At 35.4% G+C, this 13,459-nt stretch overlaps 1 protein-coding gene across 1 annotated transcript in view; it reads right to left on the bottom strand.

The window, feature by feature from the left end:
- Positions 1 to 6,013: 6,013 nt before the first annotated feature.
- Positions 6,014 to 13,459, bottom strand: part of LOC142538527 (transcription factor bHLH79-like) — a 40,925-nt gene continuing 33,479 nt past the window's right edge. The window contains exon 2 of the mRNA XM_075643842.1: positions 6,014 to 6,187. Coding sequence (XP_075499957.1) covers positions 6,014 to 6,187 — 174 coding nt within the window. The remainder of the gene's footprint in view (positions 6,188 to 13,459) is intronic.

The following is a 13,459-nucleotide window of genomic DNA, read 5'->3' as shown; positions in this document are numbered from 1 at the left end:
AAATAATTATCAGTTTTTGACTATACATGACATAGTATAATTAAATAATCGTTATTTAATTACTTAATCAATTAATTCTAAACTTTTCTAGAATATTCTATGAGAATCTTATATTTAGTTGTCACTACTGCTAATTTATTATTTAATTAGTATATTCTAAATTTATTAAATAAATAATTGTGAACTTATTATAACTCGATCGACTATCGACAACGCCAATGTATCGAGGGTACAAATCTCGTTCACAAATGAAAAATAAAAATTTGGAAGGCCGAAAATTTCAACTTACCCATTTTGGCAGCTATCAATTTTGTGAACTTCTTCGGTAAAATAGGCAGTTCCACTCTCTTCACTTAATTAGCAGTTAAGCTAACGTCCAATAATAGAATCCATTTATAAACTCTTTTATAAGCTGTAGAACCCGCTAAATCAGACTACGTATAAGCCATGCATAATTTCTAGTATTTAAATAAAAAAATGATTGCTTTATTTTTAGGGCATTTAAAGTTATTGGGTCTTGATTATTTATTTTAAATCGCATGAGTATAGTTTTATCTTTTTAGTTAAATAAGCGAGGCCGGACTGGAGTTGGAGTAATGAGATAAATTTTAATAATGAGAAAATAATCCTATACTTAATTTAAGATAAAGAATAATTTATTTTTAATGTAAAAGAATGTTTAAAGGATTATTTAATTTAATTATAGATAAATAGTAAATAAATTCTTTTATGTCCAGTAATATAATTAAAAGCCTAAATTAAAATATATGACCAATTGAGATAAGTTAATCTACGCATATTTTATTTAAAAAAATTTAACTTAACATGTTAGTAAATTTAATTTAAACATTAGCCATGCATGCAAGATAATTACTATCCTAAATTAAATTATTTATTCACTAAAATACTTAATGGGTAGATAAAACTTTAAAGATTTAAAATACAAGATTTAGCAACATTTTCCACCCCATTTTAATAAGCATAAAATCGGCCATCCCTTGTTAGATTTAAAAATAGTTGGCAACTCTCCATTTTTTATATCTTTCCTTATCCCTTCATGGTAGAATAATTCTCTCATTTTAAATCCTCAATAATTATTAATTAAGCAATTTTCCTACCCATTTTTGAAGCAAGAATTCGGCCACCTCTTGATAAGATTTAATATTGATTGACAACTCACCATGTGATTCATTTCCTTGATATTTTCTTTGTAGATAATTTCTCCCACCTTTTAATCACCAACAATTAAACAACTAAGCAATTTTCTACCTTGTACCTAGACTAGATTTCGGCCATCACCCCCTCAGTTATCTCTCAAAATCCTATGATATCAAACCATTCCCTTATCTAACAAATTCTAGGATAGAAAGATTGATCTTGCCATTTAATCTCCAATTATCTTGCAACCTTCCCATTTATTTTCCTAGCCTTGTCCTCCACTCCATATTCTCGAAATTTCAGTCTCTTTCAGCAAGAAAAATCGTGAGAGGCTAGAGGAAAAATAAGAGAGAAAAACAAGCTAGAAAAGAGAACTCCGTCTCCGCCGCACCACGTCGTCGTATTGATTTGTTTTCGTTTCAAACAAATCTGAAGCATGTTTATATTATCTTTTGCTCTTCAATCAAGTCATATACATACTTTTAAACCACATTATGTTCATAATTCATGCAGCAAAACCGAAATTTTGTCAAGCAACTTTCGAAACATTGTACAGAATTTTTCGGCTCTTCAATTGTGCACCTCAAGGTTTTGATGTTTTTGTGGTTTCAGGGTTGGCTCGATTTCCAGGGGCTCAAGGCTGCACCTAGGATTGTTATAGGGTGTGTTAGGACTAGATTGGTCTATTGGTTCGAGTTCATTCGCTACAAAAACACACATTTGACAGCAACTTGTCATTGATGCCATTTTGAGTCTCGATTTTCTTGTTTGGATTGTCTAAGGTGAGGTTCGAATCTTGGTTGGCTTTTGGGCCTGTAACCATGGTTGTAACCCCTCTTTGGCATGTCTAGGACGTGACCAAGATGACCTTTCATGGCTTGGTTCAAGTCCCTATCGGTTTTTAAAACAAACAAGAACAGCGCCCCATCGGTCTTCCATTTTTCTGGTTTTGGTTGTGTGAGTTGGGTTTCGAATTTATGGTGTTAGGTTGGTTGTGGTTGGCTTCTAGCCCTTAGCCATGACTCATGCAATGCCTTAGCATGTCTAGCAGGGACCATGGTTAACCTCATAACCATTGGATCCTTCATTTGACAGCAAGAACAAGCAAGACACCCCACGCGTGTGAGGTGTGTTCTCGGGTGAAGCTTGTGAGTTGTTTCAGGTGTTGGCTTGGATTGTGGTTGGCTTAGGGCCCTTAGCCATGGTTCAAACCATACCTTAGGATGTTGGTAAGAGGCTCTGGTCGGTGGTTCAAGCCCCAATGGCCGATAGTCTCGAAAACAAAGCAAAGAAGCGCAACAGCTGCTGTTGTATTTGTTTTGACAGCAGCTGTAAGTTCGGTTCAGAGGTCACGTACGAGTACTTGGTTGGCTTTTAGCCTATGGCCTTAGACTGGACAGTACCTCATTGAGTTATAAAGGTCATGTTTTTGGCGGTTCATGATTTGGTCAAGTTCAGAGGTCGTACGAGAATTTACGGTGCGATGTGCCAAAGTGACTCTCGAAAGAGCGTTTCATGATTTTGGCCTCCATGCACAATTTTCGTATATTACAGCCCTTTATATTTATTTTTCATCATTTTAGGTGTTTTTTAATCATGACTAAATGATGGTTCGGGTAGGTAGGAGTCATGGTTAGATACTAAGTTCGTTGGGCGTAATAGTCTCGTTTTTAGTTCGATTTTGAAGTGTTGGTCAAGTTAAGTTTACTTTCATGTTCCTCATGTTAGAATTAGGTTGCAGCGAGCCTAGGAACGATCCAACTCAATTGGTAAAATAAAACAGGATAATAATTATATTACGTGCATAAATTATAAAAGTTTATTTTTGAGATTTATGCGATATGTCTTGTGGCCACTTCACACTCATGTGATTGCAGCTTATGGGATTATTACTTCATCCGGTGGCTACTGACCGGTTCATGTTCATGTATGGGTATGGATATCCAGTCCAAGGGCTGTGATGATCTCTACCGCCCAGTATACTGTGGTTTAGTCTGATCAGACGATTCAATTCATGTTATGGGCCACTTGCGTAGAACATAATCTCAACAGAAAATTATGATATGCTATTTTATAACAGTGCTCTATTGAGCAAACATTTTACGTACGATTTTTAAGTTATGCACGTATTTATAATTATTCAAGACACGATTTTTACGTTACGCTTTACAATATGATATCTTTCCATGGCATGAAATTTTATGATATATTTTACTTGTTATTCACGATATATGCATGCTGAGTCTTTAGACTCACTAGATTTGATTGTTGTAGGTACTGATGAGGTCGGGACCGAGGGCGGGGACCAGTGAGCTAGCTTGGGTTGGCAGTAGTAGGAACCCGAAGGCCTCACTTTTATCATTTATTATTTTTATGTTCAAACTCATTTTATCACGATGAATTATTTTAAGTTGTTGTTTTGAAACAGATATTTACTTCCGCTGCTATTTTGACATTTAAACTTTTATTCCGCTGTTACATTAAACATTAAAACTTTTATTCAGTTTATTTTATGAATGAGGCAAGTTATTTACTTTTAAAGGAAAATTTTTAATTATTACGCAAATTTTCAAATACGAAATACAGGCCTCTACATAAGCAATCTGTTTAATCTCTATCAAACTACAGTCACCAAATTCAACTTCTTGAATTCGACTATCTCAACGGAACACAGAATCCAATATATGTGTGACCTTAAATGGTTCGTGGATACAGCTAGCCGTGAGTTCACAACTTCATATGATTTAGAACAACATTTACCGTTATTTGGTTCACCCTGATTGGCCTCATTCTTTTCATCAACCATTTGATCAATAACGTCATAACTCAATTCTTGTTACACCCATCAAATCATGGTAAAAGTGCCAAGTATCATAGCCTATGATCCCCTAGGTATTACTATAGTGTATAAAATAACCTTAAATTATAGTTAGCGTATAGTACGATCTGTTCAACTCATATATCCCGATCGAATATGCAACAATTGGTATATCGAGAGTTGTAAATGAATTCGATAACGATGTGATGTATCTTTGAGTAATAATAGTGACATGATATGTGTAACTAAGGAAACACCTTTCCAAATGCACATATTTTACTCTAGCTAGATATTCCTTGCACTATTAACTAATCAGCTCACATAAGATATCTTTGCATGTAAGTTAGCGGTGAATCCCCGACTACAATGCATTGACTCTTATGTATTTCAAAACTACACAAACCTTACCACGTGATGACTCTCAATGGAGTCGGTAAATGGATAAAAGTACATGCTAGTACGAAGAGCTTCCACGTTGTCCGGGGTCAAAGGATTAATGATGTACAATAATAACTGCGGACTATTCTATTCGACATGTGATAATCACTTGGAAAGTACGATAGAGGGTTGTTCAATGCATCACAAATAATCAACTATCTATATACATGCCCTTACCAATAAAACATGGTGTTTACATTACATATGTTAGTGTCAAGCTCGAGCCATCTTTATATTTATTTTATGGAGCTAAATCGATTGAACCATTTTAGAATATATATTAAGTTTCTTAATAAGTTTCATGATATTATGTTGAGAGGCAGACCTAATGATGGTACTTATTGTATATTCAATGACTTTATCTATGGAGCTTGCATGGGTATTGTGGGGCCCCGGGTCCGAAATCTAATACTAATAATTATATTTGTAACAAACAAAATAATTGAATAAAACATATAATCCATGGTTCACACACTGACATAAACATCATCACAATAATTTAAAGTTTTCAAATGTTTACAATATAAGTTTTAACATGCCAAAATAACTAGTGCCAAAATAATCCAAACATCATAAAATAGCTTCTAAGACCCGAGAATCCCACTTTAACTCGCATCTCCTCGCCTGGAACTGGACTTGGCATCCCAAGCATCGCCTTACCTACCGTCAAGCACATGAAAACAAGAGGTAGCCGACGTGCCAGTGAGTATAAACACAATATGATACAATCAATAACATATGAGAATTAAAATTTTAAATACATCATATGAAATTCATAAATGTGCAATACAATGCAATGCATGATCATAAGCTGTGGGCTATCAATATATCTCAAGATCAAGTGAATCATCTGGTCATAGGGTACCCAAGGGAAGATAATCCCCCAGCAACATCCACCGACTCAACCGCTCGGGGTGGGTGTTGTATTCTACAATCCTAGGACTATGGTGCGCCTATAGAGAGTGCTCAGGCCATAGCAGCGACCTCCGCATACACTATGTCAACTCAACTGTAGCCCCATACATCCAACAATTCAAGGCGACCTCCGCCATATCAAATCTGAAATCGAATGTGGCTCAGTATGCAATGTAATGATGCAAATCAATAATATCATCTCGATATCAGAATAAGATCATCTCAAGACAACAATCATCAACAAATCACAAGTAATTCATCGAACCATAGAATTTTCAATTTAAAATAAAAATGATAATTTCACCTCGTATGTTGCCAACCGTAACATACCTTTCAAATATTACCAAAACGAGATCAAAGTGTGTAGTTGAAAAGTCTTGAACCTCTGAAGTCTATTATAATTCAAGAACTTGAATCATTTATCAAAACGGAGCAGTTTTGAAAAGAGTCCACCTCTGCATTTTCCTATAATCATTCTGGATATAGGTAAATTTACTTACTAAAATTACAAGGCCAATATAATGTTCCACATTGTTCTTAGCACATTCCCCACGATAATTACCTCGAACTACATAAGCTAAATATTTACAAAGATATGACTAATCGTTATTTTGTAGCGACAACAAGTAAGTAGCAGTGTTAAAAAAAAAAAAAAAAAAAAACTGGTCAAGTTTGATATTCAAACTAAATTAGACCCCTTCTTGCTCTCACATGAATGTAATCTTTAGGCGGTTCACACTTGCTCGTCTCATCAACTGGCTTGATACTTGTCCCTGAATTTGTTTCTCCTCTTTCTTTTGAGCCAACATTTTCAACCACTGATCTTGACACTTTGGTCCTTTTACTGTTTGGTTCATTCTATAGCACATAACTTTAATGTTAAAAAAACCAGCATTTTAATTTAAAATCTGTTTCTTTTCAGAATAAATGAATTAACTGGACAAGAATCAAGGAGAAACCATATAGATCAAGAATAATGTAGAATTAAATTAAAGCAAGTATAAAAAATTGTTTGTGTCTGTGAAATTGCACTTTTAACATTACCCTGAATCTGGATAAGCAAGAAATAATAAACTCAAATATCACATTCAAATCAGCCAACATCACCGATTATAAAATCAACTCTCTTTCATAAGATTTTATAAGTGCTTGTCCAAACTTAAACTTCTTTTTAGCAAAGAAAGATTGATGAAACATGTTGAGTTGGTAGGGAAATTAATGGGTTTAAGAAGATTTAAATATATACAATCAACAATTTAAAAATTTTTTAAATTTTTTAAACTTCAATTTATTATGACTGAAAAGTCAATAATTATTGTATAATAAATAGTTTTTTTTTTAAAAAAAAAAAAACACCTCCAATTTTTTACTTATGCTTTGATATGACAATGAGAAAGGTTTCAGATCGTTTTAGCCAAAACTGAAACTCGTCCCACCTCACTTTAGACTTGTCTAGCTCTAGACCCGAAACTCGGTCGGTCCAATCTAGGTTAGACCCACTTAAAATTAATTTTTTTTTAATTTTAGTCGTTATATAATAAAAAAGTTTTAAAAATTAATAAATAATAAAAATTTACTTTCCAACTTCATATTAATAGTATTTATGAAAAAATATATCACAAGTTAAATCTATTAATTCATATTCAACTCATAACAAAATAAAAATTTTAATTATATATTTTTATGTTACACACATCATTATAAAATAAAATTATTTCAATCTTAAAATATTATAAGCTAAAATTAGGGATTAATATATGCATTATTCAATAAATAAAAATTATAGCTGATGATTATTGTGCAATTCTAATATTTTAAATCTTAAAACCGCTCGATAGCCACGTATCGATTTAAATACAAAGTTGAGACAATTATTGCACTACAACAAATTCTTGATAATAGATATGTACATGTATATGTATAATTATATTTTTATTTATATATGAATATAGCGACAGGACAGATCCATCGAATCTCAGGACTGCTTGATTGGGTTTAAACCCGTCCCGCCGAGACGGATTTAAACCCGTGCCTGGTTTAGACCCGACCATTGTCATCTCTACTTATGATTAGAATTATAAAATGGCCAGTAAGACGGTCCATCATTTGAACGGGTTGAGAAATTGCCCACCCAACTCGTCTATTTGATGCATTTGCTATCTTGAAAGGACATCATAGTGTGGAGGTATTGGTTGAAAGTTAAGTGATTTATATATCCAACTACATCGGAAAATATTTAAAGTCTTGGGTGAAACAATTACAAATTTACAATGAGGTACGAATTAGTAACAATAAAATTGTGTAGATTAATATTGTAATGAGTCAAGAAATGATGGATGATTATTAAAAAATAATAATAAGTGAATGAGATTCAAGAAAAAGAAGCAATGGGCTGCTTAACAACCATAAGTGACGGCCGGAAGATCACATATCGACGATGTGCAAGGTAGTCGGGTGAAAAGCATCAAGATACATATTTTTGCAATTTCCGTAAAGAGCTACTGATTTGGATATTTTGCAGCCATGAGAAGTCCATGGTTCTTCTTCACCTTAGGCTGAGCCGTTGGGGCGAGCGTGAGAACCTGAATTTCCAGCAGTAGCTAGCATTTTGCAGCAGCTAGCAATATGTAGCAGCAATGCAAAAAATTCAGTATAAGCTAACAATTTCAGCAGCAATTAATATTTCAGAAGCTGGTATTTTTTCAGCAGACAGGATCCAGCAGCAGAAGAGTTCAGTAGCGCGAGATTCCAGCAGACAGCTACTGATTCTGCTTATGACTTGTAACTGAAGTACTTAACATTAAATAAAGGTTGTTAATAGCACATAATGGTAGATTATGGCCATTAATTGAGAGGCTAATAGTCAGAATTTTGCCTATAAATAATACCCTCAAATCTCCGAATGGGTGTTACAACAAATCTTGATTTATCACTTGAAATTCGAGCTAAGAGAGTGCCTTTTTCGAGCTGTAAAAATCCAGAAGCGAGAGTAAGCAGATTCCAGACTTCAACCGAAATTTTCTAAGAAAAATACGGTAAGTGGGCTTATGTATAAATATCTTGAAACCAGTTTGATAATTTCTGTTTTGAAGCGAAGTATTTGTATTTTTTATTTCTAATCTCTGATTTGTGAAGCACTGAAACCTAGTGAACTCATGGTAGGAATATAGATTCTGAAACATTCCTGATTACTGATTATTGGCCTCACCCCTTAGATGAGAGAACATATAGGGGACTGATATCAGTTTAGCCATGAAATTCACAAACGTGCTCAGTGCTTGCTTGCTAAATTTTAAGTTCTGATTTCTGTTCTGAAACCTGTTATTTCTGAATACCGATTCCTGTTCTGAAAATAAGAGTTCTGTATATTATTTGTATTATTGTTTATGTTGAAAATGGTTTTGTAAACTGGAAGTGTAAAGTGCCCTAAAACTTCTTGCTTGAAAATTTGCGGAAAAATTAAAATTTTTCTTTTTAAAAGAACTTAAATGGCCTTATTCATAAAATCACTGGTGAATCAAGTTCAATGTTTAAAATATCGCAGTGGAAGAAAATAAAGTTTACCAAAAATCACAATTTAAAAATATCCAACGACTGATAAAATGTTTGCGGAATAAAATAACAACTGCTGCACTGAGGTCCTCGGGTGCCACTACTGCCGACCCAAGCTGGCTCACTGGTCCCCGCCCTCGGCCCTGGCCTCATCAGTACCTACAACAATCAAGTCTAGTGAGCCTAAAGACTCAGCATGCATATATCGCAGATAACGAGTAAAAATCTGAATTAAAATATGCATGAGTTAACATATCCTGTCCTGAGGCATGCTGAAAATAATCTGTACTGAGCAATTATAATACGTGCATAACTGAACTGATAATCACAGTAAAAAAAAATGTTTGCTCCTTGGAGCCTGTACTGAAATAACTGATAAAATTTTCTGTTGAGATTATGTTTTACGCCTGTGGCCCCTGCACTAAGCTGAACTGATCGGTAACTGGCTACCGGGGAGGCTGAAACTGAACTGAGCTGGCCGATCACTGGCGACCGGGTGGTACCATACTGAACTGATCGGTCACTGGCGACCGTATAAAATAACACTCCCACATAGTGAATGAACCACAAGCCATATCGCATAAATCTCAAAAATAATCATTTTCTGTTTTCATGCACGTAATATAATTAACTGATGTAATGAAAAATCCTGTAATTTTACCAACTGGATTGGATTGGATCGTCCCCGGCTCGCTGCAAGCTAACTGTGCCATGAAAAATATGCAATAGCTTAAACTTGACCAACTATGCAATTTACGTTCAAAAGATGCGACTATGACGCCTAATGACTTCGCATTTAATCATGACTCCGAGCCAACCTGAACCGACACCGAACCGACGTATAGTCATGATTAAAATACGCTGAAAAACATAAAATAATGCTCCTAAAATGATAGGGTCGAAATCTAGGTGGAATGGAGGCCAAAACATGAAACGCTCTTTCGAGAGTCAATTTGACACATCGCACCGTAAATTCTCGTACGACCTCAAAAATGATCCGAATGACAAACGGTCAAAAACATGACCTTCCTAACTCAATGAGGCACTGTCCAGTCCAAGGCCATGGGCTAAAAGCCAACCAATAACTCGAACAAGCCACCGAACCGACACAGCAACTTGCTGTAATTTTCCAGCAACTGTACAATCGTGTAACTTGTGTTGTTTTCGAGACTACCGGCCATTGGGGCGTGAACCACCGACCAGAGAATCTTACCAACATCCCAAGGAGTGATTTGAACCATGGCTAAGGGTCCTAGGCCAGCCACAATCCGCGTCACACCAAAACTCAACCGAAACTCCAACCGAGAACCAACGTGCATGCGTGTGTAGTGTTTTGCTTAGATCGATGTCTTGCGTCGTTCCAGTGGCCATTTGATTGACCATGGCACGATCTAGACATATAGGAGCATGATATAAACCGTGGCTAAGGTCCATAGGCCAACCAAGATCCATACCACGCAACAAAAGAAACGAAACCATATGTTGAAAAATGGAAGGGGCCGAAGGGATATAGGGGTTGTTCTTGTTGATTATTTAAAAACCGATGAGGCATGGACCAAGCCACCAAAAAGGGCGACTTAGTCACGTCTTAGACATGCTAGGGAAGTGATCCAACCATGGCTATAGGCCCTTGGGGCAGCCAAGATCAGATCCTTCCTCCTTGACAACCAAACTGAATTTTCGAACTCCAAAAGGGACACAAATGGTGTTGCTGTCATTTCTTGCTTTCCAGCGAGCATGGGCTGAAACCGATGGACAAATGTGGTCCTAATGCATCCTATTACATGTATATAAGTCGCCTTGGGAGCCTGGAGTCGAACCAATCACCTGAAACTCACAAACCAAGAAAAACGTGAAGCTTGCCAAGGAATATCAAAAATTCTGCATGTGTTGTTTCAAAATGTTTTGACATGTATCTCGGTTTCTGGTTGAATAAACATGATCATGTACTGAAAAATAAATAATAATATGACTTGATTGAGGTTTGAAAGAATCTAGACATGCCTGGTTATCGTTTGAAATGAAAACGAAAAGAAGAGACAAGACGGCGCGGAGGAGACGGAGTGGCTTCCTTTTCTACCTTACCTTGCTCTCGATTTTTCTCTCTTCTTTTTGGCTATGTACCTCACGATTTTTACCTCTGAAAATAAGTCTGAATTCACTCTGAATTTTCGAAAAGGAGAGGGGGGAAAAGATGGTTAGGAGGGTGAGGGAAGTGGGTGCAAGATATAAGGAAGATCCAAGACCAAGTCTTCTCATTTTAAATTTTGAATTCTAGTTTGATATCAAATGAGTTGGTGGATGTTTCTAGAGGTAGTGGCCGATTTTTACATGCTAGACTAGGATAGGATAATGCTAATTAGATCATTAAATGGTGCTAGAAAGATCAAAGAATTATCTTCCTAATTAAATACAAGAAAGGGTCAAAGGTGGCAAGGCAAATGAATTGTTTAATAGTCTAAGGGGGTGGCCGAAATTCACTAAATAAAAGGAAGAGAAAAATAATTATCTAGTGAATTAATAACCCTTAAAAACTTTACTAATCTTTTAATTAATTTGGTGAGCTAACCCCTTAATTATGCAACTTAAATGAGCTTATTTCTTAATCACTTCAAATAATTAAATTAAATCCTCAAACCTCCCTTTCTAACTTAAATGAACTTACTTGCTAGCTAAATTAACTTCTGGAAATATTTTCTGGATCTTAAATTCTATCTCAAAACTCCAACTCCAGTCCGGCCTCACTGAAATAACTGAAATGCTAAAAATCAAACTACTGAACTGAAATAATAAAATAATTAACTTCAAAGAAATGCATTTAAAATAATTATGCAATGAAGTCAATTAAATTTAGAAATCTAGAATTATGCATGGCTTATACGTAAACTGATTTACGGGTTCTACAGGAAGTATTCCCGCCTTCGCTTATTGAGTGACAACTATATCACTCACCCACCAAACTCATCTCAGATAAGAACACGGAAGAAATGTTAGAAGAAGAAGAGCAAAATCAGTTATGGGGCTGGTTAAGAAGACTGTTATTTCTCAGTTCCAATTTATGTTTTTTTTTTCCATTGCATCTATTAAGATGTTGTTATGTCTGGGTTTTATATTTCCGATGTAAAACATTAGTTATTTGAGTTTGTATCAGACAATGAAATATTCAGTATTATGAATAAAAAGACAGGTTTCTGAATTTTGTACTTCTGAGGCTTGTTGTTTTCGAATGTAAATTTGAGAGCAACGTCGGTGTCGACCAACCCAACCCCTAGGGCGTGACATTGAAGTGGTATCAGAGCTAACCAGGTTTCATAATCTGGGGAGGAAGAACTGGAAATAGTAAGTTCTGACAGACTTCTGAAAATAAGTTCTGATAAACTACTAGACTTCTGAAAATAGGCTATTGTAATAGACTACTGAAATGACAGAGTAAATACGTACAGTTGGGAAAAACAGTAGACCAAGACTAGTAGACCGAAAAACAGCAGCATCAAAACCAGTAGTTCGAAACCAGAATCAGCAGATGGAAATCAGTAGATCTGAATGCAGAAGACGTGGTCATTAGACCCGAAATACAGCAGACTGGTTCTAACAGTGCTGGAAAGTAGCATACTGGTTTTAACAGTGCTGTAAAATAGTAGACTTGATTGCAGTAGCATCAGAATTACAGTTGAATGTGAATTCAAGCAAAGCGCATGCAGTAGACCTTGCAAATGGTATGGAAGTTAAGGTGTTTTTCGTACAAACTTCGAACGTCCATAATTTTTGGTCCAGGAGGAATTTTGATTATTGTAATATACCGTTGGAAAGCTCTCGACGAAAGAAACCTAACCTAGAACCAATATTTCATTCTAGCACCACCGACAAACCCCAAAATCCTTCGTTTAGATAGTGATATCATAATTTTCGTAAAATTTTCCAACTTTTCGAAAATTTGAAGAATTTTTATTTCCAAACGGCTCAGTATTTTTGCACTAATTTGGTACACTTCATGTTCATGATGTGAAGGATTTTTAGTAAATTTTTCACTCGAGTCTAAGACCGAAAAATTTTGAGCTATTTTCTTTTATTAAATGTTATAGACTGTACTGATTCTGTTCATTCCAGTAATTGTCTATAACTCGGATTGTACTCTTGAGATCATTTCTGAACCTTGACTCTCATGTTTTGGATGTAGAATATGGCTGACTAAAGTAGCTACATTAAGAGCTTAGAGAAGAAGATAGAGAAACTCAAAGGACATAACTATTGCTTAGAGCTGGACAAAGATTAATTACAGCGTAGTGCAGAATGCTTAAGAGATGATGCTCAACGTTATGCTCACTATCTGCATAAAGCAGAAGAGAGGAATAGGAAAACTCAAGAAGAGTTCGAAAGCTCCCAAGAGACTATTGCAGAGTTAATCGAGTTACATGATAACTTGGTTGAGAAGATCCAAGTGCTTAAGGATCAAAATAACCAACTCATGCACCAGCATAATCTGTATTGTGAGCAGACTGATGCTCAGATTCAAGAGTTTCAGAACATTGTTGAAAGAATTTCTAAAACAGTACTTCCCGACAGCAGTTCGAGTGCAAA

The sequence above is a fragment of the Primulina tabacum genome, chromosome 3 (genome assembly GCF_025594145.1).
Source record: "Primulina tabacum isolate GXHZ01 chromosome 3, ASM2559414v2, whole genome shotgun sequence".
Taxonomy (NCBI): Eukaryota; Viridiplantae; Streptophyta; class Magnoliopsida; order Lamiales; family Gesneriaceae; genus Primulina; species Primulina tabacum.
This window is presented reverse-complemented; position numbering and strand designations above follow the sequence as displayed.